Consider the following 26,055-nt stretch of genomic DNA (forward strand, 5'->3'; position numbering starts at 1 on the left):
ATGAATTTTAATGATTTGTAATTTACTGTACTCTAAAACAGAAAATGATGGATTTGTATTATCGGTACAACTGTGTTTATCTTCATGTAAATAGACTGGAGTTGATTCACTGTATGATAGTTACCATGAGCAAGTTTATCTCCTATCTTTGTCATAATTTACACACATGGTCCCTCATTATGTAGTTTTGACGACCTTTATTTGACCTCAATATTTAAAAATAATTATTAGATTATTACTATAATCTTATTAAAAATAGTAAGTAAATTGCAGTTATTTGAGGAATGGTAATGATAAGTAAGAGAATATTCATATAAATCAAAGATCTAGTTGAACACTGATGGTGTCTGTGAAGCACTTACCATGTTTAACCCTTGTGGTGTCCAGATGACCCACCCTTACATTGACGTGTTCTCCCTACCATGACAAAGGTGGATAAAGGTGAAGAGGATTTCATGTAATCCATGGACACCAGTGAAGATCACAAATTATTGAAGAAAAAACTGTCTTGTGGGGTCTAGATGACCCCACTCCCAATGTTAAAGTGCCTAGGATAGCACAAGGGTTACTTACAATTGCTGGGGTTTTCTTGTTTTGTTGTTTTTTGCCAAAAAACCTGTGTTGTTTTCTATGACGTAGTCTCTGTAGCCCTTGTGGGGTCCAGATGACCCCACTCTTACATTGACGTCCCTACTATGATAAAGGTGAAGAGGATTTCATGTAATCCATGGACACCAGTGAAGATCACAAATCATTGAAGAAAAAAGTGCAGTGCACTGTCTAGTGGGTCTAGATGACCCCTCTCACAACGTTAATGTGTCTTGTTAACATTGTGAGAGGGGTCATCTGGACCCCACAAGAAAGCATAAGGGGTAGAGACATACACTGACCAAAAATATAAATGCAACACTTGTTATTGCTACAATTTATTATGGTATGAACTCAAAGATGTGAAACATTTTCCACATATACAAAATAACCAGTTCTCTGAAATATTGTTCACAAACAATAGTGAGCACTTCTCCTTTGCCAAGACAATCCACCCCACCTCACAGGTGTGCCATATCAACATGCTGATTAGACAGCATGATTATTGCACAGGTGTGCCTTAGACTGGCCACAAGAAAAGGCCACTCTGAAATCTTCAGTTTTGTTTTATTGAGGGGGTCAGGGGACTCAGACAACCAGTCAGTATCTGGTGTGACCACCATTTGCCTCATGAAGTGCGACACATCTCCTTCACATAGAGTTGATCAGGTTGTCTATTGTGGCCTGTGGAATGTTAGTCCACTCTTCTTCAATGGCTGTGCGAAGTTGCTGGATATTGGCAGGACCTGGAACACGCTGTTGTATACGCCGATCCAGAGCATCCCAAACATGCTCAATGGGTGACATGTCCGGTAAGTATGCTGGCCATGCAAGAACTGGGATGTTTTCAGCTTCCAAGAATTGTGTACAGATCCTTGCAACATGGGGCCGTGCATTATCATGCTGCAACATGAGGTGATGTTGGATGTACGGCACAACAATGGGCCCCAGGATCTTGTCACGGTATCTCTGTGCATTCAAAAGGCCATCACTGAAATGCACCTGTGTTCTTCGCCCAGAGCATACACCTGCCCATACCATAACCCCACCACCACCATGGGCTACTCGATCCACCGCTCTCCCACACAACGCCACACACGCCGTCTGCCATCTGCCCTGAACAGTATAAACCGGGATTCATCCGTGAAGAGAACACCTCTCCAATGTGCCAGACGCCATCGCATGTGAGCATTTGCCCACTCAAGTTGCTTACGACGACAAACTGGGAGGAGGGCGAGACCTCCATGAGTACAACGAGTATGCAGATGAGCTTCCCTGGGACAGTTTCTGACAGTTTGTGCAGAAATTCTGTGGTCATACAAACCGATTGTTTCAGCAGCTGTCCGAGTGGAGCTGGTCTCAGACGATCTTGGAGGACGACATGCTAGATGTGGAGGTCTTGGGCTGGCGTGGTTACACGTGGTCTGCGGTTGTGAGGCCGGTTGGATGTGCTGCCAAATTCTCGGAAACGCCTTTGGAGACGGCTTATGGTGGAGAAATGGACATTTAATTCCCTAGCAACAGCTCTGGTGGACATTCCTGCTATCAGCATGCCAATTGCACACTCCCTCAAAACTTGCAACATCTGTGGCATTGTGTTGTGTGATACAACTGAAGATTTCAGAGTGGCCTTTTCTTGTGGCCAGTCTAAGGCACACCTGTGCAATAATCATGCTGTCTAATTAGCATCTTGATATGGCACACCTGTGAGGTGGGATGGATTGTCTTGGCAAAGGATAAGTGCTCACTATCACAGATTTAGACAGATTTGTGAACAATATTTCAGAGAACTGGTTATTTTGTGTATGTGGAAAATGCTTCACATCTTTGAGTTCATACCATAAAAAATAACAAATAACAAAAGTGTTGCGTTTATATTTTTGGTCAGTGTATGTGTATATGACGTGTTTGTACTTTATGCTGCACAAAAGTTTATTTATGATTTTGAGTAACTACACTGTCTATCTGATCTAATCAATTGTAATTATTTTGAAAATATTTATAAATCATAACTATAATGTTATATACCTTCTCAGAGCCAAAAACATTTTCAAGATTTTTACAGAAAAGCATTTCAGTGGGTTCACAAAAGGTCTTCCAGAAGACGAGGACCACACATCAGGTCGGAATCTCGTGATCAGAACCATTGGCGCAAACTACACCCACAGCAATGAAGAGAATTGCCTGTGGGGGGTCGAGGAAGTTGTTTCATAACTGAGATGAATCAGGAAGTGCCTTCTCATTGCAGTGCTGACTGCAGCTGCCACCTGCTACCTGCCTTGGTTTGGTTTGGATCATGATCATCTGCTGATTGCCCCCAACACCTGTGCTCCTGATCGACCCATGGTAGCAGTCAGAGTCCAGCAGGATGGGCTCCAGACTGAAGTAGGTGGAAAGTTTTGACTTTTTCTTTCTGCCTGATAGCTTTGTAGTTGTGGTTTTTATAACTTCCTCTCGCAGTTGCACAGGAAGTTTTCTGCAGCAGCACTGATGTCAGCATGAAAATATAATGCACACACTCCTACGTAAAACTTTCAACAAACTTGAATGTTTTATACACTTAGCAGTGTGTTTGGCAGCACATGTTATAAGTGTCTGTGTCACAAGCTTTTTCTGCATAAAATGGGACTTGTACTTTCTCGTCAGAAAAAACCCGGAGAGAAACTTCATCTGGTTCTTTGAAGCGTTATGTCCTGTGACCAGAGACAAAGGTGAGCGCTCTTTATAAAGTGTGTAAAGTGTCTCAGTGAAACAGCAACAGAGCTTTCTCCAAGTTCTTGTCAGGTTCGACTCATAATGATTTTAACTTCGAGTTGGTGATGATGAGGTCAAGTTACAGCAACAGATGCAAGCGCATAAAGCGTCTTAAAGATCATCCAACCTAATTCGACAGTTTGATAAAATGTATGAAACAGATGCTCTTAAATCCTAAAAAGTGTCAAAGCACTTGAAAATACTGATACATGGTGCTAAAAACTGTTTGGATGGATGTAGCTTAGTGAGGCAGCTGCCAGTTCAGGGTCCATGTCTGTGCAAGTCGCACCTGACTTACAATGTGATAAGTCGGCCAAACTATGCAAAAGATCGTGACTTACACTCCGAAAAAATACGCAACTCACAATGCCGACATTTAGCAAATATTTAAGTACCTGCAAGACCTTAAAACATTTGAAACTTTTGTACTTGGTTAAGAATTAATTTAATTAGTTAAATTATTACGATATGACAAGACATAACTGTCGAATTGCAAGCTGGCAATTATGTACTGGTCACGAGACACAGACATGATGAAGACCATGTTCAGTGGTATCACGTATCAAGTTGACTGCACAGAATTTCCTTCAAAGGCTGCCTTTATCTTCAACACAACCGATACCAGCAGGACACGAACACCAAACTCTCTACAGCAGTAGTTTTGGTTAAAAAATAGCAGCTGAGAGATTTCTGTTGCTATAGCAGCAATTCATTATCTTCAGTCCATGACCAACAGTAATGGAAATGTTATTTTAAAAAGGTAATTAGACATAGCTACGCCTTAATCACAAAGTAACCGATTTAGTACATTATTTACCATGATAAAAATGTAACTAGTTACCAGAAAAAGAAATGTTTATTTTTCCTTTCGGAAAAAAGCTGATGAATGCCAAAATGTGTACTTTTTTTTCCTGTGTTTTGCTTGTGATGTTGATTGAGAGCATTAAAGCAGAGATTTTGACTGGATTCTCCTTTTAAATCTGTTATTGTCACCTTTAGGCCTAAGAATATGACATAAAATTTACCTGAAAAAAGATTCAATCCAAAAGGGTTTTAAGACTAAATTCAATTCATCCATCTATCTTCTAAGATGTTTTATCCCTTTTGGGGTCACGGGGCTGCCGGAGCCTATCTCGCCCTCTTGTGGGCCAAGGCAGGGGTCATCCTGGAAAGGTCGCCAGTCAGTCGCAGGTCCACAATCACACAGCCATGCGCACTCACATCTAGGGACAATTTAGAGCATGAAGCATGTTTTTGGACGGTGGGAGGAAGCCGGAGTCCCCGGAGAAAACCCACGCATGCACGGGGAGAACACGGAAACTCCATACGGAAAGGTCCCCCATTAGGGTTCTGTTTCAGGTCCCCCAGCTGGGACTTGAACCAGGGGCCTTCTTGCTGTAAGGCAAGAGCGCTAACCACTCTTTGCAGCCCCAAAAAGATTCCATTCAAGACAATCTTTTTTATGTAGTCCAATATTACAACAAAAGTCGTCTCAATGGGCTTCATACAGACATAATTGTATAATAAACATGAAATCATAAAGAACATGAAGTCATACAATTCAGTAGGTAATGGCTAAACTAAATTAATCAGACTAAGCTAAACTGGGCATCCCTGCCCTTAGATCCTCCTTCTCGATAACAAAAAAACTCCAAAAAAAAAAGAAGAAATCTCAGGGTTTCCCACATAAAGGAGGGATCCTCTCCCAGGACGGACAGGTGATGTACCAGAACTCTTAGAGAAGAATTAACTTATCTAACTCTACAATTACATGTATAAATATTCCAGCAGATTAGCTTTATCCAGATAGATGGGGGGACGGCTGGGGGCGCGAGACAAGCCAGAAGCAGATGAGAGTAGAGGACAGAACCCCAGTGCACCCTACGTTCCCCAGCTTCCGGTTAGGGTTAAGCTTAGGGTTCAGAACAGGGCTAAGCTTAATAAAAAGGTGGGGGGTAGAGGGGAGTGTTGTCCGTTGTCTTTTGGTACGGTCGTGTTTAGACTGTGGTGCAGGCGGGATCTGGAAGCCCCTTGAAAATATTTGTGTGGTGCAAGGGTCAGGTCATAGATGAGCTAAGATGCAGGCAGGATCTGGAGCAGCCTACTAGAAACTAATTATTATTGTTATTAACTTTAATTCAAACATGTTAATACTAAGTTAAATATTCTCTGATTACTAGCTAGTTTGACAATGAGCCTGTCCAAAGAGGAATGATTTCAGTCTAACTTTGTATGTAGAAACTGTGTCGGCCTCTCTTCCATGAGCTGGGAGTTTATTCCATAAAACAGGAGCTTGGTGGCTAAAGGCTCTACCTCCTACTGTGCTTTTACAAATTCTAGGAACCACAAGCAGTCCTGCATTTTGTGAGTGAAGTGTTCTGTTTGGGTGGTAAGGGACTATGAGGTATATGAGATACAGTTGCATTTGTTAAATTAACATTGTGATCATTTAATAAACTGAATTTTTACATTGTTATTACAATAAAAGATGTACTGATATTTAGGTAGAGTTATTTCTAAGTCATAATTTAAAAGAAAAAAAAAGTCATAATTTAAAAAAAATGTGTTCCGGTACAATATCGCGATACATATCGTATTGTGGTACGCATATCGGGATATGTATCGTATCGCCAGACTCTTGCCAATACACACCCCTATTCTGAACCAGCTGGAGACTTCTTAAGGAACTCTTAGGACAAGCTGCTAACAAAGAGTTACAGTAATCCAGCCCAGACGTCATAGATACGTTTTTCAGCATCACTTTTAGATACTATATTTCTGATCTTAGCTTTATTTCACAATTGAAAAAAAGCAGTTTTACAAGCCTGTGATATGATACAAAAAACAGCTTTCTCTTTGAAGAACAAACAACCAAATGTTTCTGATTTCGCTTTCACTGCCCATGAAAATATGTAAATCTGTAAAAACCTATGTTTTTAAATATCTGCAGTCAGATGCTGAGAAAATAATGAACTTATCATTAAATAAAGACAGAAAACAGAAAAGTCGTGTCATTAAACCTGTTCAGTCAGCCTTAATTCAGAATTCATAGGACACACAACCATCTATTTCCTGGTATTTCTTGTACTTTTTCTATAACTATAACCCTGTTCGGGTCCTGGCTACTGCTGGTTAAAGGTAGGGTACACCATGGACAGCTCATCAGTCTGTTGCAGAGCCATAAGACACACACTATTATTGATCCTTTTGTTTGTATTCTCTGCCCAATAAACGTGCACTTTTAAACCTGTGCATAGAAGCACATTTTCAAAAATTCCTTATCTCCCTTACAAAAACAGAAAAATTCCTATTTATCTTTAGGACCTGCTTTCTCCTGTGCAGAGTCTGTTAAAGGAGAGGCTTGGACTGGCTAAGGATAGATTTTAACACAGTACACAAGATTTGGGGGGATTGTGTCCCACTTATTTCACCTTTACTTCCCTTGTGTGTATAATGTTTACTAAGACCTGCTGCCTGCAGCAAGCCCGTAGTAATAATGTGCTTGAACATTTTCTCTCTTCAGCTTTACCGGGCGGATTTAGATTTAGATACTTTATTGTCAGGTCATGCTGTTGTCAGAGTTTTATTGGCTGACATTGTTCGTCAGTTTGTCACGCAGTTTTTTTATTTAAAAAAAAGGTTTTTGCCACAAGCCCAGTCTCCTGATTTTTGGGGTCCTACACCTCTGGTTCCTGAAAAAGAAAGACAAGAATCAGCAGCTATTTATTTATTGTTCATTGCTTATCACATCTTAACTATGGACATAATATATTTCAAAATAAAACTAGCTATGAACAACAGAAGACTGGCAGAAGAAAATTCTGTTATTATATGTGCTCCTTCTACATCAGCACAAGATGACAGAGGCAAAGAATAATAAATAGTAATTCTTTTTAAAATCATATTCCCTTGCCAAACTAATCCAGGTGACCAGTTTACAGCTCAAGTTACCCAAATTGCTTTCCATCATGATGGTATGTTTATTCAGTGTTTTATCGTTATACATTTTTTTAATGTAACTGTTTGTGCGTTTTTTAAACGTTATGTTCACTGAGTTCCACAACTTAACACTATGAACATATGAACCATGAACACCATGAACCATTTATGTCTGTCTCTGAGTTGTAGATATTTTAAATAATATTTTCTCCTATTATTATCATCTTCTACAACAGACCAAAATGAGAACTGAAAACATTTTGGCAGAATTTCCAGTCAGGCTTTTGACATAATGAAAGACATTTTTAGATCAGCTAAATCTGGGAATTGGTGTGTTCTTTACTGCCTTTTTTATTGGTTGTTCTAACTTCTCTTTTCTGTAATTAAAATAATAGATTTTACTTTTGGGTCACAAGTAAGGGTAACCTGGCCATGGTTGCTGGTTTAAGCTTTAGGTGCAAAGAGTAGAGATCCCAAGGAATGCATCGAGTCCCGGAACGTCATCTGGTCCTCTTGGTCGTCTTCATCAGAAGACATTGTCCTGCTTTGCTTTGCCATTAGTTAAGCAGTGTTGTCCATCTTTGTCTCTTTGGTGCATTCCTGTTCCAACTATCCATCCATTTCCTTAACCCGCTGGTTCCCTTTCCGGGTCACAGGGCTGCCGGAGCCTATCCCTGCTACTGCTGGGTGACTGACAGGAGTAGACAGCAGTCCCTTTACAGGTCGACAGCCTGTTGCAGGACCAATTTCTGTTGTTTCTCAAAAAAGTAACACGTAATAAATGAACACTGCCATTTAAAATGTGTTTATATATTAAGTGGAGCAAAACTCCACTGTAGAGAAACAACAAACAGAGGTTGTGGAGTCCAAACCAGGCAGGTAGAGTAGGCGTTGTTGGAGTTACTAGCAGGATGTAGCTATACCAAATATTATTCTGATTAAGATGTTGTTAGTAAATATGTCATTAATTATCACTGTGTGATGGTATATACCAGCTGATGTATTTCATTTTTTTGTGTGTGGGCTGTTGTTTTTTTGGATGTAGGTTCCTGCTGTACGTATTATTTAGAAAATTAAAGACATCGTTGTCTATTTTAATAACAACAATGAGGTTAAAAGAAACAAATTATTGTAATTTTCATTGTCAAAAGCAAACGAAGACATCGTAAGTCACTTTTCATATATATTACTCAGACGAGGTAACTTTTGTTTTGTAACAGAATTAAAGCTTGATTGATAAATGTTCAGAAAGACTAGACCATGTGGTGTAAAGATAATATATATAATGAGAAAATATTTTGTTAACTAATGGTTTTCTTGTGATTTTATTGATAATTAATGTGTTTAATCCTCTTTTTATCATTTATTCTTTTTTACAAAGCTTTAGCTGTCTATCTTCTTGTGTTTTCGCATAGAAAATTGTTCTAAACTGTAAGGTTGTTTTTTTTTTTATTAGAACTGTAGCACAGAGCATTGGTTGCCTGTTTAAATGTGATACTCCCGTTAGCTGTTTGTGTGCTCAAAACTTTGAATTTATGCAACAGAGCACCATTCTATGCACATGGAAGTATGTTTTTTAGGAAGAAGAAGACTGTTCTGCTTCAGTGAAAGGGCCTAGTTTGGCTCGCGCAATAAATGGCAGAATAATAACTTCACTTCTTTAAATCTAAATGTCTCTACTGAGGAAAAATTTGCAGTGTTTCAGGTTGTACTGGACATGAAAAGGATTCAAATTTGTTATTTCGTGTTTTTTTCTTTATGAATAGAGACATTTGTTTTACAAACAGATATTATCACCTGGTTTCTCTTGCTTGCTCTGGTCTTGTAATAATTATCTTATCATATCAGATTCTCATGAATCTAAAGCGGCCTAAAGCGGCGCTTTAGGACAAAATGCACCAAAACCACTCGCCACAAAGACGGCTTCTACCCCCGAGCTGTCACTCTAATGAACTCCTGACTCCTGACCACTCAAGAACGGAACAAAACCACAGAAACTGTCACACTGGAACAACTGCTGTATTTTTACTTAGTCATTTTTTTAATTTAGTTATGTTTATTTATTCCTATATCTACCTTATATTACTTTCTTTTTTATTATTTATCCTTTTTTTGTCTTACCCCTTTACACTTTTTTATACCTTGCTGGTTTACACGAGAGCACAAGACACCGAGGCCACAAAAGCTGATTCCTATTCTGATTTTGGTGTTTCAGATCCTGAAGTGCTGTTCCAGTTTCCAAATGATTTCAAGGACGAGGTAAAATTTTACACCGAATCCCTGTTAGATGAATGTTTCAGTGACTCTTTTTGTTGTTCTTACCTCTATTTGTTCATGCTGTCCTCATGTTTGTGTCTTTTCTTTGTTGTTTTTTATTTAACCTTTACTTTTTTCAAGCTCTCAGTAAAAAAAAAAAATGTTATTTTTCAGTCTGTACTTCTGTTGACATGGAAACCGGCTGTTTGGGGGCGTGTTTTAGTGTCATGTGTTTTATGATGATCTTCCTAGAGTCCTTGATGTGACATCCTCAGTTGAAGAACTAGGATTTGATTTCTTTGTATTTCTAAGTTCTTGTGTTGTCAGGTAGATGTATCACAGTAGTCATTTGACCCTTTTTAAGGAAGACTGCAGATAATGGTCATCTTCTCAGTCCTTTTCACTTGTGCAAATTAACCATCTGTTATCCAGGATTCCAGCCAAACCCTCCCCAGGTTCTGCTTCCCATATGACATACAAAGGTAGGAATGTGCACTCAGACACGTTACTTTTGTTTCTAAATAACTTCAGTTAACAACATGAACATCTAGGTCCTGTTAAAATTCAGCCCTTGGCCTCACAGTTTAGCCCTTTGCCTCAGTTTTGCACATCCACATGGAGGCGGAAGACTATGTCAATCCTTTTTCCAGAGGGGGTTGAGTGATCAGTAGCTATTGAAAGTCCTCAATAAATATCCCAGAATCCTCCAGAATGCCTAGCCTTTTTTTTTTCAAGTGTTTTGTCTAAAGAAGACATTCAGATATGCCAGTCATTCTGTCACACTTTAGTTTGCTGTTGTTATCTTGTTTCTTAAAAGCCCACTCTGATGAAAATTGTGTTTTCAATGTTTTTAGCAAGTTCTTGTGGCATTTTATGATGACGGAGGGAATATATTAAGAATATTGAGCCTTAAATTGCATTTCTGAGTGAACATTTTTTTATAATTCAAATCATTGTAAATCACAAGCCGTTGAAAAAAAGCGTGTAGTTGTGATGTAAAAGCTACAATCTGCGGGCCCCCAGGTTCCTGCTCTGCTCCATTCTCATGGATCCACTTGTGGACAATTGATCCACACAGATGTTTATTTTCCTCGTCTGAGCTGGAATCTGACTTATAGCTGCACAGCTGGATAGTTCAGACGTTGGTCGCCATTTTTGTTACTGCATAAACATTATGAGGGGCTGTAAGCTAGCGGAAGCATGTGTACACCAAGGGATGATGGGAAGGGGGGCGGGCTCACTCCACATCAACAGTCAGAGGCAAATTTCTAATGAACTCCTGTTGCTCTGCACAAACTATGTCCAGGAACCCCCTCCCCCTAAAAACAGCATAATCATATTAAATTACCACTGGGAACACTTTCACAATAGATCAAAGATGATCGGAGTGGGACTTTAAGGAAATACTGACCTTTCTTATTTTTGGGCTAGCTTTTATAAAGGTGTAGTTAATATTCCTGCAAAGATTTGTTAAGGTCCTTTTTTTATATTTTTATTCAGTGGTACTTTAATTATGATAATGTGCGAAGACGAGACCACTGAATCATGCGGTTATAAAGACCTGCAGGGGAATTTACCAAGTTGCTCCAGACGAGGCAGGGGGCATTTAAAAGGTGTTTTTTTAAACAAAGTGTTAAAAAAAGCGGAAGTCAAAGTTAAACATAGAAATGATTATTTGTAAAGATGGTGTAAGTCACGGTGATGTTGTGGATTAATGCCCTTAGTCTAGTTGTTAGCAAGCTGGGTACTGGCTCCTTAATAACCCTGCTTAGGGTGCGCAGGCAGTAAACAAGTGCTCAAAGGAGACCCACAAAAATGCACTCTCCTTTCCTTGAGATGTGGAATAGAGGGCTTAGGAAGTCTTTTGTCCCAGCAGCAGTTACTATGGCAACCTAAAGAGGAAAGAATGACCATTCCTAAGATGTTGTTTTGGATTTTTAGGCAGCTCCACAGACAAACTCAAAAACAGCCCACATGCTGCTGATAACTTCCGTGCAAAAGTCGCTCCAGCTCCAGCCTGCACCTTAGTCAGTGGATGGTGGATACAGATGAAGTGGCAATCCTTTAGAGCAGGGGTGTCAAACTCATTTTCACCGAGGGGCCACATCAGCATAGTGGCTGTCCTTAAAGGGCCAGATATAACTTATAAATGTAATTAAATGTAATGAAAAACAAACATAACTACTCTTTAATGTTAAATAACTCAATATTTACATATCATAACTTTGTAACCCTTGTGCTATCCTAGGCACTTTAACATTGGGAGATGGGTCATCTAGACCCACTAGACAGTGCTCTGAACCTTTTTTCTTCAATGATTTGTGATCTTCACTGGTGTCCATGGATTACATGAAATCTTTCCACCTTTATCCACCTTTGTCATGGTAGGGAGAACACGTCAATGTAAGGGTGGGGTCATCTAAGATAGCACAAGGGTTAAAGTGACAATTACAGTTGCATAGAAAACATGTTTGCGTCTTCCTCTAGCATAAATCCTTTTAAATTTGATTCTGTCAGGTTAGGTTATATTGACAGTGTTTAAGTCCTAATGTATAGTTGCCCACTCTGATATTTCTAGTCCAATTCCCCCTAGATATGAATAAATACACACCATTTTTATTTTTTATTATAAGAAATTAAACATTTTTATGCTCTTGCGGGCCACATAAAATGACCTTGCGGGCCACATTTGGCCCGCGGGCCTTGAGTTTAACACATGCTTTAGGGATTTCGAACAGCAGTCCATTATGATTTCTTTGGGAGATCATGCGGCCATTGTAGTGAGAGACAGAGGGCTAAGCTGTAGGCCCTATTGGTGTGAATCGGGACAGAACTTTTATTTAAAACCACCTAAGGAAGGGGGGGGGGCACTGTAGCTTGGTGAATCAAACCTTAGACAGTGGTCTTTGGAAATAACACTTACTCCACAAATTCCCTAACTCAGGTGTACATTTTTCCTTTGGTCTGCTCAGATTCAGGGACGGAGGTGCTGTGCAGCACTTTACCTTTGTCCTCACCGATCTTGAGGGATGCCAGCGCTTTGGCTTCTGCCGCCTTACCAACAACAACCACACCTGCCTCTGCATACTCAGGTGTGGTTGTCGTATTTGTGTTATTGTGTATTTCCAGTACATTTCGCCCAAAAAATGTTCACACCTTTTTCCAGTTATCTGCCGTGGTTTGAGGTGTTTTACAAACTTCTGAACAGCTTGGCTGATTACCTCTCAAACCGACAGGTGAGTCACTGCTACACCTTCACCTGACTTTCCAAAACAACAGCTTGGAGCCAGAATGAGACTGGCTGGACTTGCACATAATTTCTGAAGCTCGTAAAAATCTTGAAGGCATGTAATGCAATAACACGAGACCACAACTGTCAGAGTGTAGTTCACAATCTCTGATATGAAGTCACACACAAACACAGCTAAGAGACACACAATAATGTCACCTGACCAGCTTTAGGAATGTGTTGTTGGTTGTTCTTTTCGTTGTTTCTCAATTCCTGAACTTTCCAGCCCATATAACGATGTGAATGCAAAGCCTAATAGTAATCATTACAGGGTGTTCCAAATTATTATAGATTTTTCTAAATACTTAATGTAAATCACAGTCAGCATAATTTTCAAGTCACTAACCATTAGAGTACATATTAAATGTTATTGAACAAAGCTCCTAAAGGTATTTCTTTCAAAGATAAAAATCTTAAGATGCACTGTTCCACATTATTACACACAACAGAGTTCCACTACATTTAACCCTTGTGCTATCCTAGATACTTTAACATTAGGAGTGGGGTCATCTAGACCCACTAGACAGTGCGCTGAACCTTTTTTCTTCAATGATTTGTGATCTTCACTGGTGTCCATGGATTACATGAAATCTTTCCACCTTTATCCATCTTTGTCATGGTAGGGAGAACACGTCAATGTAAGGGTGGGGTCATCTAAGATAGCACAAGGGTTAATGGATTCTGAAGAACTGTAAAGGTCATTTGCTGCATTAGGACATCATATTTACTTAAATCAAAAGCTCTTCCAATCATAAACATCTTAATAGGTCAAGTTACATTTTAACATAGGACCTTTTATGTTTTGGCAGCTTCATAATTCTTACACCCACCTGTGAACCTGTGAGGTTTTGGAGTTTCTGCTTGAATTTCATTGCAGGATTTCAGAATAGCCTCCCAGAGCTGCTGTTTGGATGTGAACTGCCTCCCATCCTCAGAGACACTTTGCTTGAGGATTTTCCAAATGAAAAAGCATTTTAAAGGATTGATATGTTGTTGTTTTTTTCATTTCCGAGTTCAAGTGTGCTTGAACGTCAAGGTCGTGAGTTCAAATCCAGTCCGAGTCATACCAAAGTCTCTAAAAATGGGGCCGTCCCTGCTGTACACTCAGCATTAAGGGGTTGGATTGGGGGTTAAACCATCAAATTGTTTTGAAGCGCAGCTGTGCCTGCAGTTCACCTCTCCCCCAGATGATGGGTCACATGCAGAGAACAAATTTCACACCGTGCATGACAACTTATGGGACTTTAACTTAACTTGTAGCTACTGGCAGGCACCATGAGTCCATGTTTAATGGTTTGTGCACTGGTGAGAGCCGTTTTACTCACATGTGTGTGGAACTGCTGTCAGATTGGGTCCTGGCACTACAGGAAGCCTCAGCTAGGGCTTGTTTCTGGGCTAAATGTTAACTTCACTAACTAGACTCTTATTTCCTTTTTCAACAGACCAACGAGATGAACACGCTCCTGGCATTAATCTACGATCAGCCTGTTCCAAACACAGTTGGATCTATTGCCCTGCAGATTGTAAGTCTGCCATCAGTCATTTGTAAATGGGTCAGCTAGTGGACTTTCTGTGTGTTCAAAACATAACTGACAGTGGTGTTGAGTTTCACAGAAGTCCAAGTGGAGTCCAGAGCAAGTAGATTAATTGTTGCAGAAGCCTGCTCTGAGGCTCCAGCCATGCTTTAATGAAGGCTGACCTTACATGAATGCCTGAGATCAAAACGCTGTGTGGCAAGCTTTAATCATCTGTTTTATTCAAATGAAGATTTTGGATAAAGGAATTCGGATTACTTTACAAGGTTTTGCCCTTCTGTTTCTTTGCTGCAGCATGAAGAATGGAAAAAAAAGATGAACAGCGACCGTGATTAACGATTAAAGCATTTGAGGAAGCAGGCTGTATCTAATACGATAGCCTGCACTTTTATTTATTCATTTTATTTTATTTTCGAGCGTGCACTTTTAAATTAAAGCTGCTAGCAACTATGCTGGTGCTTGTGTGTGTGTCTTTGTCTTTTTGTGTGTACATTCACATGGTAAAGCTAATCAATCTCATTTATTTTAATCAGGTCCCTTTTTTTGTTGCTCCAGACCCTCGAAGTCTGCCCTCTATCCCTGAAAATGTGAGTCCTGTGATCTGAGCACAAGTCTTTTATGGTTTCTGTCCACTCAAACTGAGACTTCATGTCATTTGGGGTTGCCAGAGGAACCTGACAGAGTTGATTGTGGCAGTGAATGTGGGGAACCTCCTCCAGGTCTATGCCAGCATGCTGTTCGAGAGACGCATCCTTCTGTGCGCCCGCAAGCTGAGCACAGTGAGAACTCTGTGCTGTGTGGATATCATGTTTGGCTTTGATAGAGACTGATGAAAATTCGTCTCAGACACAAGCATCAAAATACTAAAAGATTCTCTGTTTGTGTACAGTTGACGGCTTGCATGCATGCACTTAGTGCACTGCTGTACCCCATGTACTGGCAGCACATATTCATCCCCGTGCTTCCCCCACACCTTCTGGACTACTGCTGGTGAGAAGTCTGTGTGTCCGGCTGCCCAGCTTGTCCCTGCTTTTGAACTCACCTTGTCCGTCCTCTTGCAGTGCTCCAATGCCTTATCTGATTGGGGTTCACAGCAGTCTTTTTGAGGTGAGGAAACAGCAGCAGCAATCTGAGTAAGTGACACACATCCCTCACTGTCTGTGCTTATCATGCAGGGACTAAGGAGCTCTGGGCTGGAGGATGTGGTGATTTTGGATGTGGACTCAAACACTGTTGAGAGCCCTTTTGATGATCTGAAAAGGATTCCTGCTAATGTGGTAAACAAATGTTTTGATTGCTTATTACTGTGTTCAACACTGAAATAAGCATGGTTGTTGCTTAGTCCCCATGTCATTCTTATGAGGAGAGTCAATGCTTGTGTGCAGATTGATGCTTAAGTATAATGTTTGATGCACAGGTATGGGGTCGATGCTAGTTTGTAGGATATAATCTCAGGTGCAAGGTCAATTCCTCAGTGTAGGGTTTGTGTCAGGGTGAAGGGTTGTTGCTCTGGCCCTAGGTCAATATTGTAGAAGATAATAACTCAAGTCCAAGGTCAATGCTGAGGTGCAAGTTCAATGCCCAGGTACAGGGTCAATGCTTAAGTGCAGGGTTGTTGCTCATATGCAGGGTCAATATTAAGGAGTAGTGTCATTGTTGGGGTGCATTGTTAATCGAGTGAAGTGAAGATATTCAGAGGACGGTTAGCATGTCTGTTCAGGGGTGGTGTTTCAGTGCAGGGTCTGTTCTCAGGTGCTGGGTTGATCCTCAAGGGAAGGAAACAATTAGTTGGAGGACCATTGCTTGTATTCAGTGTCAAAGCTTTGGTGTGATGTCAGTGCTCAAGTGTGGGAACAACTCTCAGGAGCAGGGTCAACGCTTGAGTGGAGGGTCAATTTTAGCGTGCAGGGTTGATGTTTGGGTTTATGCTCACATGCAGGGTCAATTCTCAGGTGCAGGATCAATTCTTAAGTGTAGTAAACAACATGGCTGCTGGCACAGTTCCTTCTTTATTTGAGTCTATAATATTCCAGCTGCCTTAGCAGTTTTAACATGGAATTTTAACTTTTTCATCAGCCAAGAATGATGGTAACTCTCTTTTCCTAAGGCATTGAATTTTAATCCTCTGTTTTCCTCTATGAATTCTCAAACATTGAGCTCCAGTGGCCAAATATATTTGCACTTTATTGAATCTAGCACTTACTAATAAGCCTTATGAGATCAGTTCCACAGCTGTTTTTTGCAATGATGTAAGGGATCACTGTGCTTTCGCCGTTGTGAGAGATGAAAAACAACCTAAATCCAAACCTCATTACATAATGAAAATACATTTTAAGCAATTTAAGCCCTAGGCATTTTTCCAAGATCTTTACAACAGTGATATATGTCGCACCAACTTAATTCAAGATGTTGAATGTGCTTGGGAATACTTTCAAAAGATCTTCCTGTCAATTTTCCACAAGCATGCCCCTGTGAAAAAAATAGGATATCCGGGAGGAATAATCCTTGGATATCAGCTCTCAGAGAAAGAAATGCTGCCTGAATTTGACTCTGCTGTAACACAGCAGAAAGAGAAAATTACAAAGCAATTCAATAAATAATAAATAGTTTATCTTTTTTCAACTTATCTCAGCTTGCATCCTTTCATTCAAATGCTTTTACTGCATCTTATTATGTAACATCTGCAGCTGATTTCTGCATAAAACCCATCTCCTGTGCAGAAATGAAAAAGGCCCTGCAAGAAATTGACCCTCAATTGAACATCAGCTGAGGAGTTTCGCAAGAGTTGACTTTAGCCCCTATGCTTTTCATTGTTTTAATAAACGACTTGGGTAGTCAATTGCCATATGTTAAGTTCCGTGTATATGCAGACGATACTATCATCTACACAACTGCCTCTTCCATTATTCGTGCTCTAAATGAGCTCCGTGTGCTTTCCAACAGTTTCAGTTTTCTCTGCATCCGCTGAAGCTGGTCCTTAATGCAAAACAGACCAAATTTATGACCTTCACCAGAGCCTGTTCACAATTCTGGGAGGATTGAATAAGTCTCTTCTTATAAATACCTGGGTGTATGGAGAGATGTCCAACTGTCTTTTACATCTCACATTGAACATCTTCTGAAAAAAAGCGAAGGCTCTGCTGGGCTTTTATTAACAGGAACAAACCCTGTATGAAGACTACTGTAAGAAAAAGACTTGTTCAGACCACCTCCCTCTCCACCGCCTACGCTTCATCACCAATTCTGCCTTCAGGACCCATCACTGTGAACTGTACTCTCTGCCTTCATGTCCTTCACTCAAACTCAGAGGACAAAGACACAGGCTATCTTTCATCTACAAGGCCATTCTTGGAAAACTACCATCATGCTTATGCCGTCTCCTGTCTCCTGCTAACAGTGGATACAACTCCCGCTCCTCACACCGGCTTCTCCACTTTCTTCCCAGGATCCACACAGAGCTTGGGAAAACTGCCTTTTCCTCTGCTGCTTCTCTCTCATGGAATAGCGGTCTGATCTCTGCAACTGCGAGAACCCATCTTCCTAAGTTGCTTTAAAACAAAGCTTTCTGAGTGTGTGACCGAAGAGTGTATTTGTTATTCTTGAGCTGATTTTAAATTTGTTTTATTTTCAAGTTTTTATGGTTTTTTGTTTTTGTGTGTGTGCCAATGCCTCTTACCCAGCTCTCTCTGGAAAAAGAAATTTTATCTCAAGGGACTTCCTGGTAAAATAAAGGATAAATAAATTGATGCTAGGACAAGGTCAATGGTGCAAGGTAAAAGATTGGCCATGGGGTCAGTGCTCAATAATGTTCAAAGCTCTCCTGCAGGTTCAGCGTTTTGGTGTTACAGTAGTACTCAGATGAAAGGCTAATGTTTGGTTACAAGGTCAGTGCTTGGGTTCCAAGTCATCTCTTGGGTGGAAGGTCAGTGTATGTACATGAAGCATGGGTATATTCTTGGGGACAAAGTTAAAGCTGGTTTACAGGGTCAATGCTCAGATGCAGCGAAGATCCTTAGATGCAGAGTTGATGCACAGGAGCAGGACTGATGCTCAAGTGCAGCATTGATGTTAACATACAAGGTACTACTCAGTAATACTCAGTTGGAAGGATGGATGTTGGGGTGTAGGTTTGACCAGATGCAGGGTCAATGTTCAGGATGAGGGCCAAACCCCAGGTGTAAGGTTGATTTTTCAGGTGCATGGACTCTACTGAGGCACTGGATTGAGGCTTAAATACAGGGTCAATGTTTAGGTGCAAAGCCAATTCTTATAGGAAGTTTGTTGCTGTGGTACAGTGTCAATGTGTGGATGTAAAGTTGATGTTAAGCTGCAGCGTCAATGTTTTAAGGGCCAAAATCATGCAAGTGTAATATAAGTGTTTTATAATGTTAATTGCTCCATTCACACCTCTCATGGAGTCCTTTAAAAATGCTAAATATATGTTTAGGTGGAGAATCCATACTCAGATGCAGTTTGAATGCTCATATTTAGGGTCAATGCTTGAGTACAGACTCAATACTCGGATATTTTGTTGTTGCCTTTGTCCAGGGTCAGTGTTCATTTACAGTGTTAATACTTACAAGCAGAGTCAATTTAACCCTTGTGCTATCTTAGATGACCCCACCCTTACATTGACGTCTTCTCGCTACCATGACAAAGGTGGATAAATGTGGAAAGATTTCATGTAATCCATGGACACCAGTGAAGATCACAAATCATTGAAGGAAAAAAGGTTCAGCGCACTGTTTAGTGGGTCTAGATGACCCAATTCCCAATGTTAAAGTGCCTAAGATAGCACAAGGGATACAGAAATAGGGTAGGTGACCTGGAGTAGGATTAATGCACCCGTGCAGGATTCATGCTTAAATACAGAGTTAACAAACAATAGGTAGTATTTGAGACCCGAGTTATGTACATCAAACGTACACTTCTCAATTTAATAGAATCCCTGAAGTGGATTTAGCCCCCTCCCCATCTTTTTTAAATTGTGTCTTTAAGTTCCTCCTGCAGCTGATTGATGCCCCTGAAACCGTATGTGCAGGTGGCTGGACTAAAGGTGTGTCTGAAGCGTCGAGCGATGTCCACTGGCTGTGGCGTTTCTCAAGCCTTCCTCAAAGCTCAAGCACTGCTTTTCGGAGGTTACAGGGATGCTCTGGAGAGAAACCAGGTGTGTTTCTTCAACATGCATGAACGCGCTTGCTCTGTGACACTTGCTTACTCTGTGTATCTCTTTCACTGCAGGATGGTGAGATATGTTTCAGTGAAGAGCTCTTTCTTAATCACAAGTCTGCCAGTGTAAAACCATTCCTGCAGAATGCCATCCATCTACAGTTTTTCAAACAGGTGAGCAAAGCCATCTACTTGGTTTTGTCCAGACTCTCCGGCTTCCAAACACATTCTTCATTGGTTGATTAAGACTTCCATTTTTCCCCCGTGAGCAAGAACTGAAAATGGATGGACATCTATATACATGAGACACAGCTAAGGATTCCATTGGCTCAAAATGCCTTATGCAAAAATAAATGAAAAGATTTTAGGTTTTAAAAAAGTGCATTCTATAAATAGTACTCTAAAACAGCTGTAAGCGAATAACCCTTGTTCTATCTTAGATGACCCCACCCTTACATTGACGTGTTCTCCCTACCATGACAAAGGTGGAAAGATTTCATGTAATCCATGGACACCAGTGAAGATCACAAATCATTGAAGAAAAAAGTTCAGCGACTGTTTAGTGGGTCTAGATGACCCAACTCCCAATGGTAAAGTGCCTAGGATAGCACAAGGGTTGAAAAGATAAAAAAAGATATTAAAACAACTAAAAGTCCCACCAAAAAGGTCCTTCTGATCCTTTAGCCGCTCCTTGAATATCCAGCAATGTTGCAGCTAAAAGGAATTTAAGACTTCAGGAGGGTGTAGTGATTTGATCCCATAGTTATAATTTACATATTTTTTTTAAAATGGAGAAGCACAATTTTATATATAAAAATGTTTCGTCTTACATAAACATTTAGTAGAATATTTTAAAAGTCAAAAATGGTCTTTTTACATTTTGCTTGTGAAGAAATTTGTAATTATAAAACAATATGTAACTGTTGAAGAATAAATGTAAAAACAAACTACAGAAAACGAATAAAATACTAACAAAAAGCTGTTTAAAACACTATCATGGAGCTAAACTTGGTAGTTCCAGCAAACCGAAAAAAAGAAATCTGCAACTCAGGATGTTTCCCTGTGTGCTGCTTGCCTGAATGCTATCCACCCTGCATAAAAAAGCGTGTGCACATGGGTGGCTGACTTACTTAAGGTCTGCTCTCCCATAGTTGTAATCAAAGTATTTATGTCTCAACCCTGCCCAACATTTAAACTCTCATACCATTCAACATGCATCCACTTTTTTCCCCACTGATGTTCTGCCAAACTTTATGGTAGTATATAATTGTCCAGTATGTGCAAACAGTGACAGGTCAGTCAGAGTCCCCACCAGTTCGAAGAATGTGTATTTGGTGATGACCCAAACCGTCCCACCTGCTGCAAAATATTGGTTAATTCCCATCAATATGTACTTGGTGGTTTTGTTTCAGTTTATTGACAGTCGCTTGGAGTATCTGAACAAAGGGAGGCACCCGGACGATCTGTTTGAGGAGGAGTTAATAAAATATGAAAACACAACAGGTGCGTTTGGTTTGGCACTTCCAAACGTTTTTCTGTGGAAGCTCAACCAACAGCTTTGTCTTTATTTTACAGGAAGAGGAAAGTCATGCCAACAGTTGGTGGGTAATCTAAAGGTTAGTACATCTCGGACACCGGAAGTAGCACTTTCCTGCCTCAGTGTGAGGGCCAGCAAAATAAGTTGGGGTTTTTTTTTCTGACAGAAAGGAGGGGGGACTCTGATCCACAACATGAAGACCAAAGCAAACGTAAGGGCTGAGCCGCCTCTCAGTGGGACGTTTCAGACAGCAGATTGTTGTTTGTATTTCATGGCTTTATCATTGTCTCCTGCAGACCAAATGGCTTACCACGTCTAGCGTTAAGAACCTGCTAGTTCACAAGGTACGCTCATGCATGTTCATATCTGCTGATATGTTCACTGCTTTCTGCATTGCCCACTCCATTTTGTGCTCTGCAGAGACACCACAACAACCCCGATCTTCAGAGAGGAAGCTCTGTTTCTCACCATCGGGGACAATCTGACTGTCTACAGAGCCGCCTACCGATCACGCAACATTTTGGAAGGGTAAGAACTCACTCCTATCCCACAGCTGTGCTGCTCTGACCTATTGTTGCTGTCCTGTTCATGAGTTCTAGCCAGTTTATGGGCGAATGCTGATTGAAAATGCTTCGTTCTGAATCAGGTTCACCAACAGGAACTCTGAGCTCAGTTCAGGCTCCTCCCCCATCAGACTTTCCTGTTCATGTCTTCATTTACGCCATTTAGATGGGAGTGATAACAAGAAGGAATGAACCAATTCAATTTTTTTAGAATCATCAGTCTGACATGTATGGCCTTTCAGTATTTCTAATGCAGAGGAACTGGAGTTCATGCAAATTTATGCCAGAAAGAATAATTAGACGCTAGAATTTTAAATGAAATTGATGTTTTTTCCATTATCTTAACATAGTTCTGTCTTGTATTCCTTGAACCCATTCTTGGGTTATTGTTTCACAGTTGTGACAGCAGCTCACGACTCCCCCGGGTAATGGCTAACATACATTAATAGAATCCCACCCAGAGGCATGACAACGAAAGTGGGACTTTAATTGTAGTGAACGGAGTTCAGTCGATGATATGCTGATGATGGTCTCCTGTTGTGTTTCTCTTTATTAGTCTAGACCTCAGCGACCTGCTCATAAGAAAAGACACGAGGAAAAAAAAGAGACTGGACATGAGTGGGACGGGTGAGCTAAAAGAAAACACCAACGTTACTTTGAATGTAATAAAGACCTATTCGAACAATTAGCCCTTCAGTTGTTGTCTCAAGTTTTTCTGAGATTCTTCCTAATTTCAATCAGATATTCCCTTTTTTGTCTGTATTTAGCCTTTGTGCTATCTTGTGGGGTCCAGATGACCCCACTCCCAACGTTAACGTGCCTCAGAGGCACGTTAACGTTGGGAGTGGGGTCATCTGGACCCCACAAGATAGCACATGGGTAAGACCAGGGGTCCCCAAATCCAGGCCTTCAGGGCCGGTGTCCTGCGGGTTTTCCAGAAACCCTCCCTTATATGCTGCTGATTACCTGGATCAGGTGTGTTTAGCCAGTAAGGAGCTTCCATGGCAGGTTAGTGGGAAGACTTGTAGGACACTGGCCCTCGAGGCCTGGATTTGGGGACCACGGGGTTAGACAGTAGATAGATAGATAGATAAATGACTTTATTAATCCCACAATGGGGAAATTTCATTTATCTAGTAGGCTATTTTGGGTTCTTTGTCAGGATAACTCTGTGATTTAAGCACCTATAAGTGAAAGCTTGTGTGTCATTTGCCCCGTCTCTGCTGCCCTTAGAGGGGTTCCAGATCTCAAGGCTGAGTTGGACTTGAAACCCCATGAGAAGGAGGAGGAGCAGGAGATGCTGCTTTGTGATCTGGAGGAGCTGGACCTCCTGGGCGAGATCTTCGACACGCTCAGCTCTCATGAGCCCTGCCAGCTGTACGGCACTCGCAGTCTGGATCTGTTCGGACCGGACAGCCACGATTTCATCACAAAGGTTAGTAGTAGGAAAGTTCACCCCCACCCCCTCCTCGCCCTCATTCCCAATAATAAAATCTGACTCCTGTCTGTGTTTGTCAGCGCCCACCTGACAGCCCAAGCCAGCAGAGTCTGTCCATGTCAGTCAATGGTAGCCTGTATAGGTGGAACCTGGACTCCACAGAGGATTCTGAACCAGAACCAGAACCAGAACCAGAACCAGACTTTAGCTTGCAGATGGAGGGGGCAGACGGGGAGGAAAACAGAGGAATAAAGGAAATGATCAACTCTGAAGAGGAGGAGGAGGAGGAGGTGGACGGTGGGGTAAATGTCTCAGGTTTAGAGAAGGAGCCAGGAAATGAAGCAGCCCAGGCGTGGGGGGGTGAAGGCTTAAGTGAGGGGGGAGAAGAGGTGGAGGAGGCCATGAAGCAGACAGACAATGGAGATGACGAGAAACGAGAAGATGTGAGGGAAGAGGAAGAAAGCCAAGAGATGATGAAGGAAGGAGGCGTGTGTGTCAGCCCCCAGCCCCCCGCCCCTACAGAAGAGCAGCAAGAAGAAAGTGCAGCAGAGGGAGGGGAGCTCCCCTTCTCCCCCCCTAAAGTCATGTCTGCTGTGGCTCGCTTCCAGTCTCAGCCTTCCACCAGGCCAAACTTCCAGCTGAGGCCCATGACCACGACCCTGTCTGAGGCTGCGGCTCGGAGTGCGGGAGACACGCAGCACCAGCCACCTGAGGAAGACTCATGCCCCTCCCTTAGTGTCTCAGAGCTGAAGAAAAGGTTTGAGGTTTGAAGGACGAACCCCACTTCCCAAGGATGGAAACCACTGACTGTAAAAGAAACGGACAGCTCAACGCCTCCCTTCTCGTGTTTCCCAAATATCAAATACCATTGCTTCCTGACACCGGCGCCGCCATGTTGAAACCTTTCAGCAGTGATTGGTCCCAGTCGCTCTGAGTCATCGTATCTATGGCAATGGCGACAGTAGTTGCTCCATAGAGTTGGAGGTAAGGCGTTTTCTACGGGTGACGTCATAGTTTTATTCGTCCATTTTTACAGTCTATCTATGGTGTAAACAAATGTTGCATCTCCTTTAAAAGCCCCTAAAGCAGGGGTCGGGAACCTTTTTGGCCAAGAGAGCCATAAATGCCACATATTTTGAAATGTAATTTCGAAAGAGCCATACAATAATGTAGTGTCCCTTCCCCACACTGAGGCACGGAGACTTAACCTCTTTTAAAGTTCTTTATTCCGATTACTGCAGACCGCAACAAACGCCCTTCAATTAATTCAGCAACTCCTGAATCTCTCCCGCCGACACGAGAGCGCTTCTCCCAACTTTATATTCCCCTGCTCCCGCTGCAGCCCTCCCATTTCCCTTATTCGGCCCATAGCTGAACCCCATTGGTCCAAACTACCTAACAACAGGCTGAGCGACAGAACTGAGGGCCAATCAGATCTCTGCTTGACGCGTTCAATGAACTCCAGAACTTTTAACGCGGCCCAACAGCCATCCAACTCAGTCCGCGACAATATGTTTAAAACTAAATATACAAGTGAATGTGTGCATTTGATTTAATTTCAACATTTTTAAAGTACAATAGGTCTGTGGATTCTTTTTAATAACATTGTTATTCTGTTGCTAATAAATGATGAGTATTTCTCGTGGTAGTTTGGCTGATGGTCTAGACTAGTCTGGTTGATACGTGGTGAGTTTCTGCTTCGTTCAGGCGTTGAGACTTTAAACGTCATCGTAGGTCTGAATGTTCTGTAGATGTGACAAAGACTGCTCACATGCAGACGGGGAGCCAAACACACACTCACACGCCACAGTGAGTGACGGGTTTTACGTTTTTACAATCCCTGCGCGATTCACCTGCTGCCTGTCCCCACAACACCTCAGCCCCACCCTCTGCTTTCTCCCTCACACATCCCGTCCCCGCATCTGCGCGCTCTTTCTCAGAGACGGGAGGGCGCAGTTTTAGCCACGGCAATTCACAGGTTTTCAGCTGGTACAAACTCTGTGAAATAATAGATAATAGTAACTGATAGCGCTGGCGCAGATTTCTCTCTCTAAGCACTGCTACTACTGCGCGCCTCTGACATCGCATCGCGCCCGAGAAGGACTGGTCTAATGAAAAAAAAAAAACTATAATTAAAGATTTGTCTGCGAGCCACATGTGACCATCAAAAGAGCCATATATGGCTCGCGAGCCATAGGTTCCCGACCCCTGCCCTAAAGGCTGGTTGTAAAAGAAAGTCATCTCCTTAAATTTCCTTCTTTACAGTTAAAAAAAATCTGTTTTTACACCAAAAATAAACACATGTATAGTCTGGTTTTGCAGTTCTTTTAATGATTCTCTTTCTTTCCCGTTGTCCTGTCCAGAAACTGAGCAGACACACAATAACTGAGAGTTTCTTGTTTTGGACTAATTCGATTGTTACAGTTGGGGTTGTGTTATGCACCACATGGACACACTGTGTGTATATTTGGTATACCCGTATTATATTTGAAACTTAACTTTGATTTGAAACATAATTTGACTTTAATTTTTTTCCGTAAGAGGAAAAGAGAGGAAAGGAAAATGAAGAACATTAACGGAGAGGAGTTAAGAAAACATGGGTAGGAGAAAAAAGAGAAAAGTGTATAGCACTCTTTAATACTTGGTAACACAACGTACTATACACAAGAGTAAATATAACACAAGTATATTCATTTAAAAAAATAATTCTAGACCCCCCCCCCCCCCCCCCCCCATTGATTAGACAGATGTCATCAGGATCAACCTTTTTAATAAATCAGTAAACTGATCTGGAGTCTATCTGAAAAGTGGGTATTTTGGTTTTCATGTGGCCACACCCCTCCATACCTCCACCACTGTCCCACCCATGGGGTTATCTGGTTGGTTACACAGGCCACAACACAGAAGTGAAAGTGGCGTGATTACGAGTAGGGAGGTCACATGTGAGGCCCTCACACATAGAAGAAAAGAATTTAGCACATGTTGGA

The 26,055-nt window shown here is 41.4% G+C and overlaps 1 protein-coding gene across 1 annotated transcript; it reads left to right on the plus strand.

The window, feature by feature from the left end:
• The first annotated feature begins 2,805 nt into the window (after positions 1–2,805).
• Positions 2,806–24,245, plus strand: LOC101172793 (DENN domain-containing protein 1B). Its single transcript, XM_011478813.3, has 22 exons — positions 2,806–2,973; positions 3,235–3,299; positions 9,497–9,540; positions 9,970–10,019; positions 12,510–12,629; positions 12,704–12,773; positions 14,269–14,349; positions 14,895–14,948; positions 15,030–15,140; positions 15,251–15,351; positions 15,423–15,468; positions 15,537–15,638; positions 19,403–19,528; positions 19,603–19,704; positions 20,943–21,033; positions 21,106–21,146; positions 21,234–21,278; positions 21,364–21,411; positions 21,488–21,595; positions 22,187–22,257; positions 22,864–23,065; positions 23,149–24,245. The coding sequence occupies exons 1-22, from the start codon at positions 2,957–2,959 to the stop codon at positions 23,836–23,838; spliced, it is 2,385 nt and encodes a 794-aa protein (XP_011477115.1). The 5' UTR covers positions 2,806–2,956; the 3' UTR covers positions 23,839–24,245.
• The last annotated feature ends 1,810 nt before the right edge of the window (positions 24,246–26,055 follow it).

This window comes from Oryzias latipes, chromosome 1 (genome assembly GCF_002234675.1).
Source record: "Oryzias latipes chromosome 1, ASM223467v1".
In the NCBI taxonomy this organism is placed as follows: Eukaryota; Metazoa; Chordata; class Actinopteri; order Beloniformes; family Adrianichthyidae; genus Oryzias; species Oryzias latipes.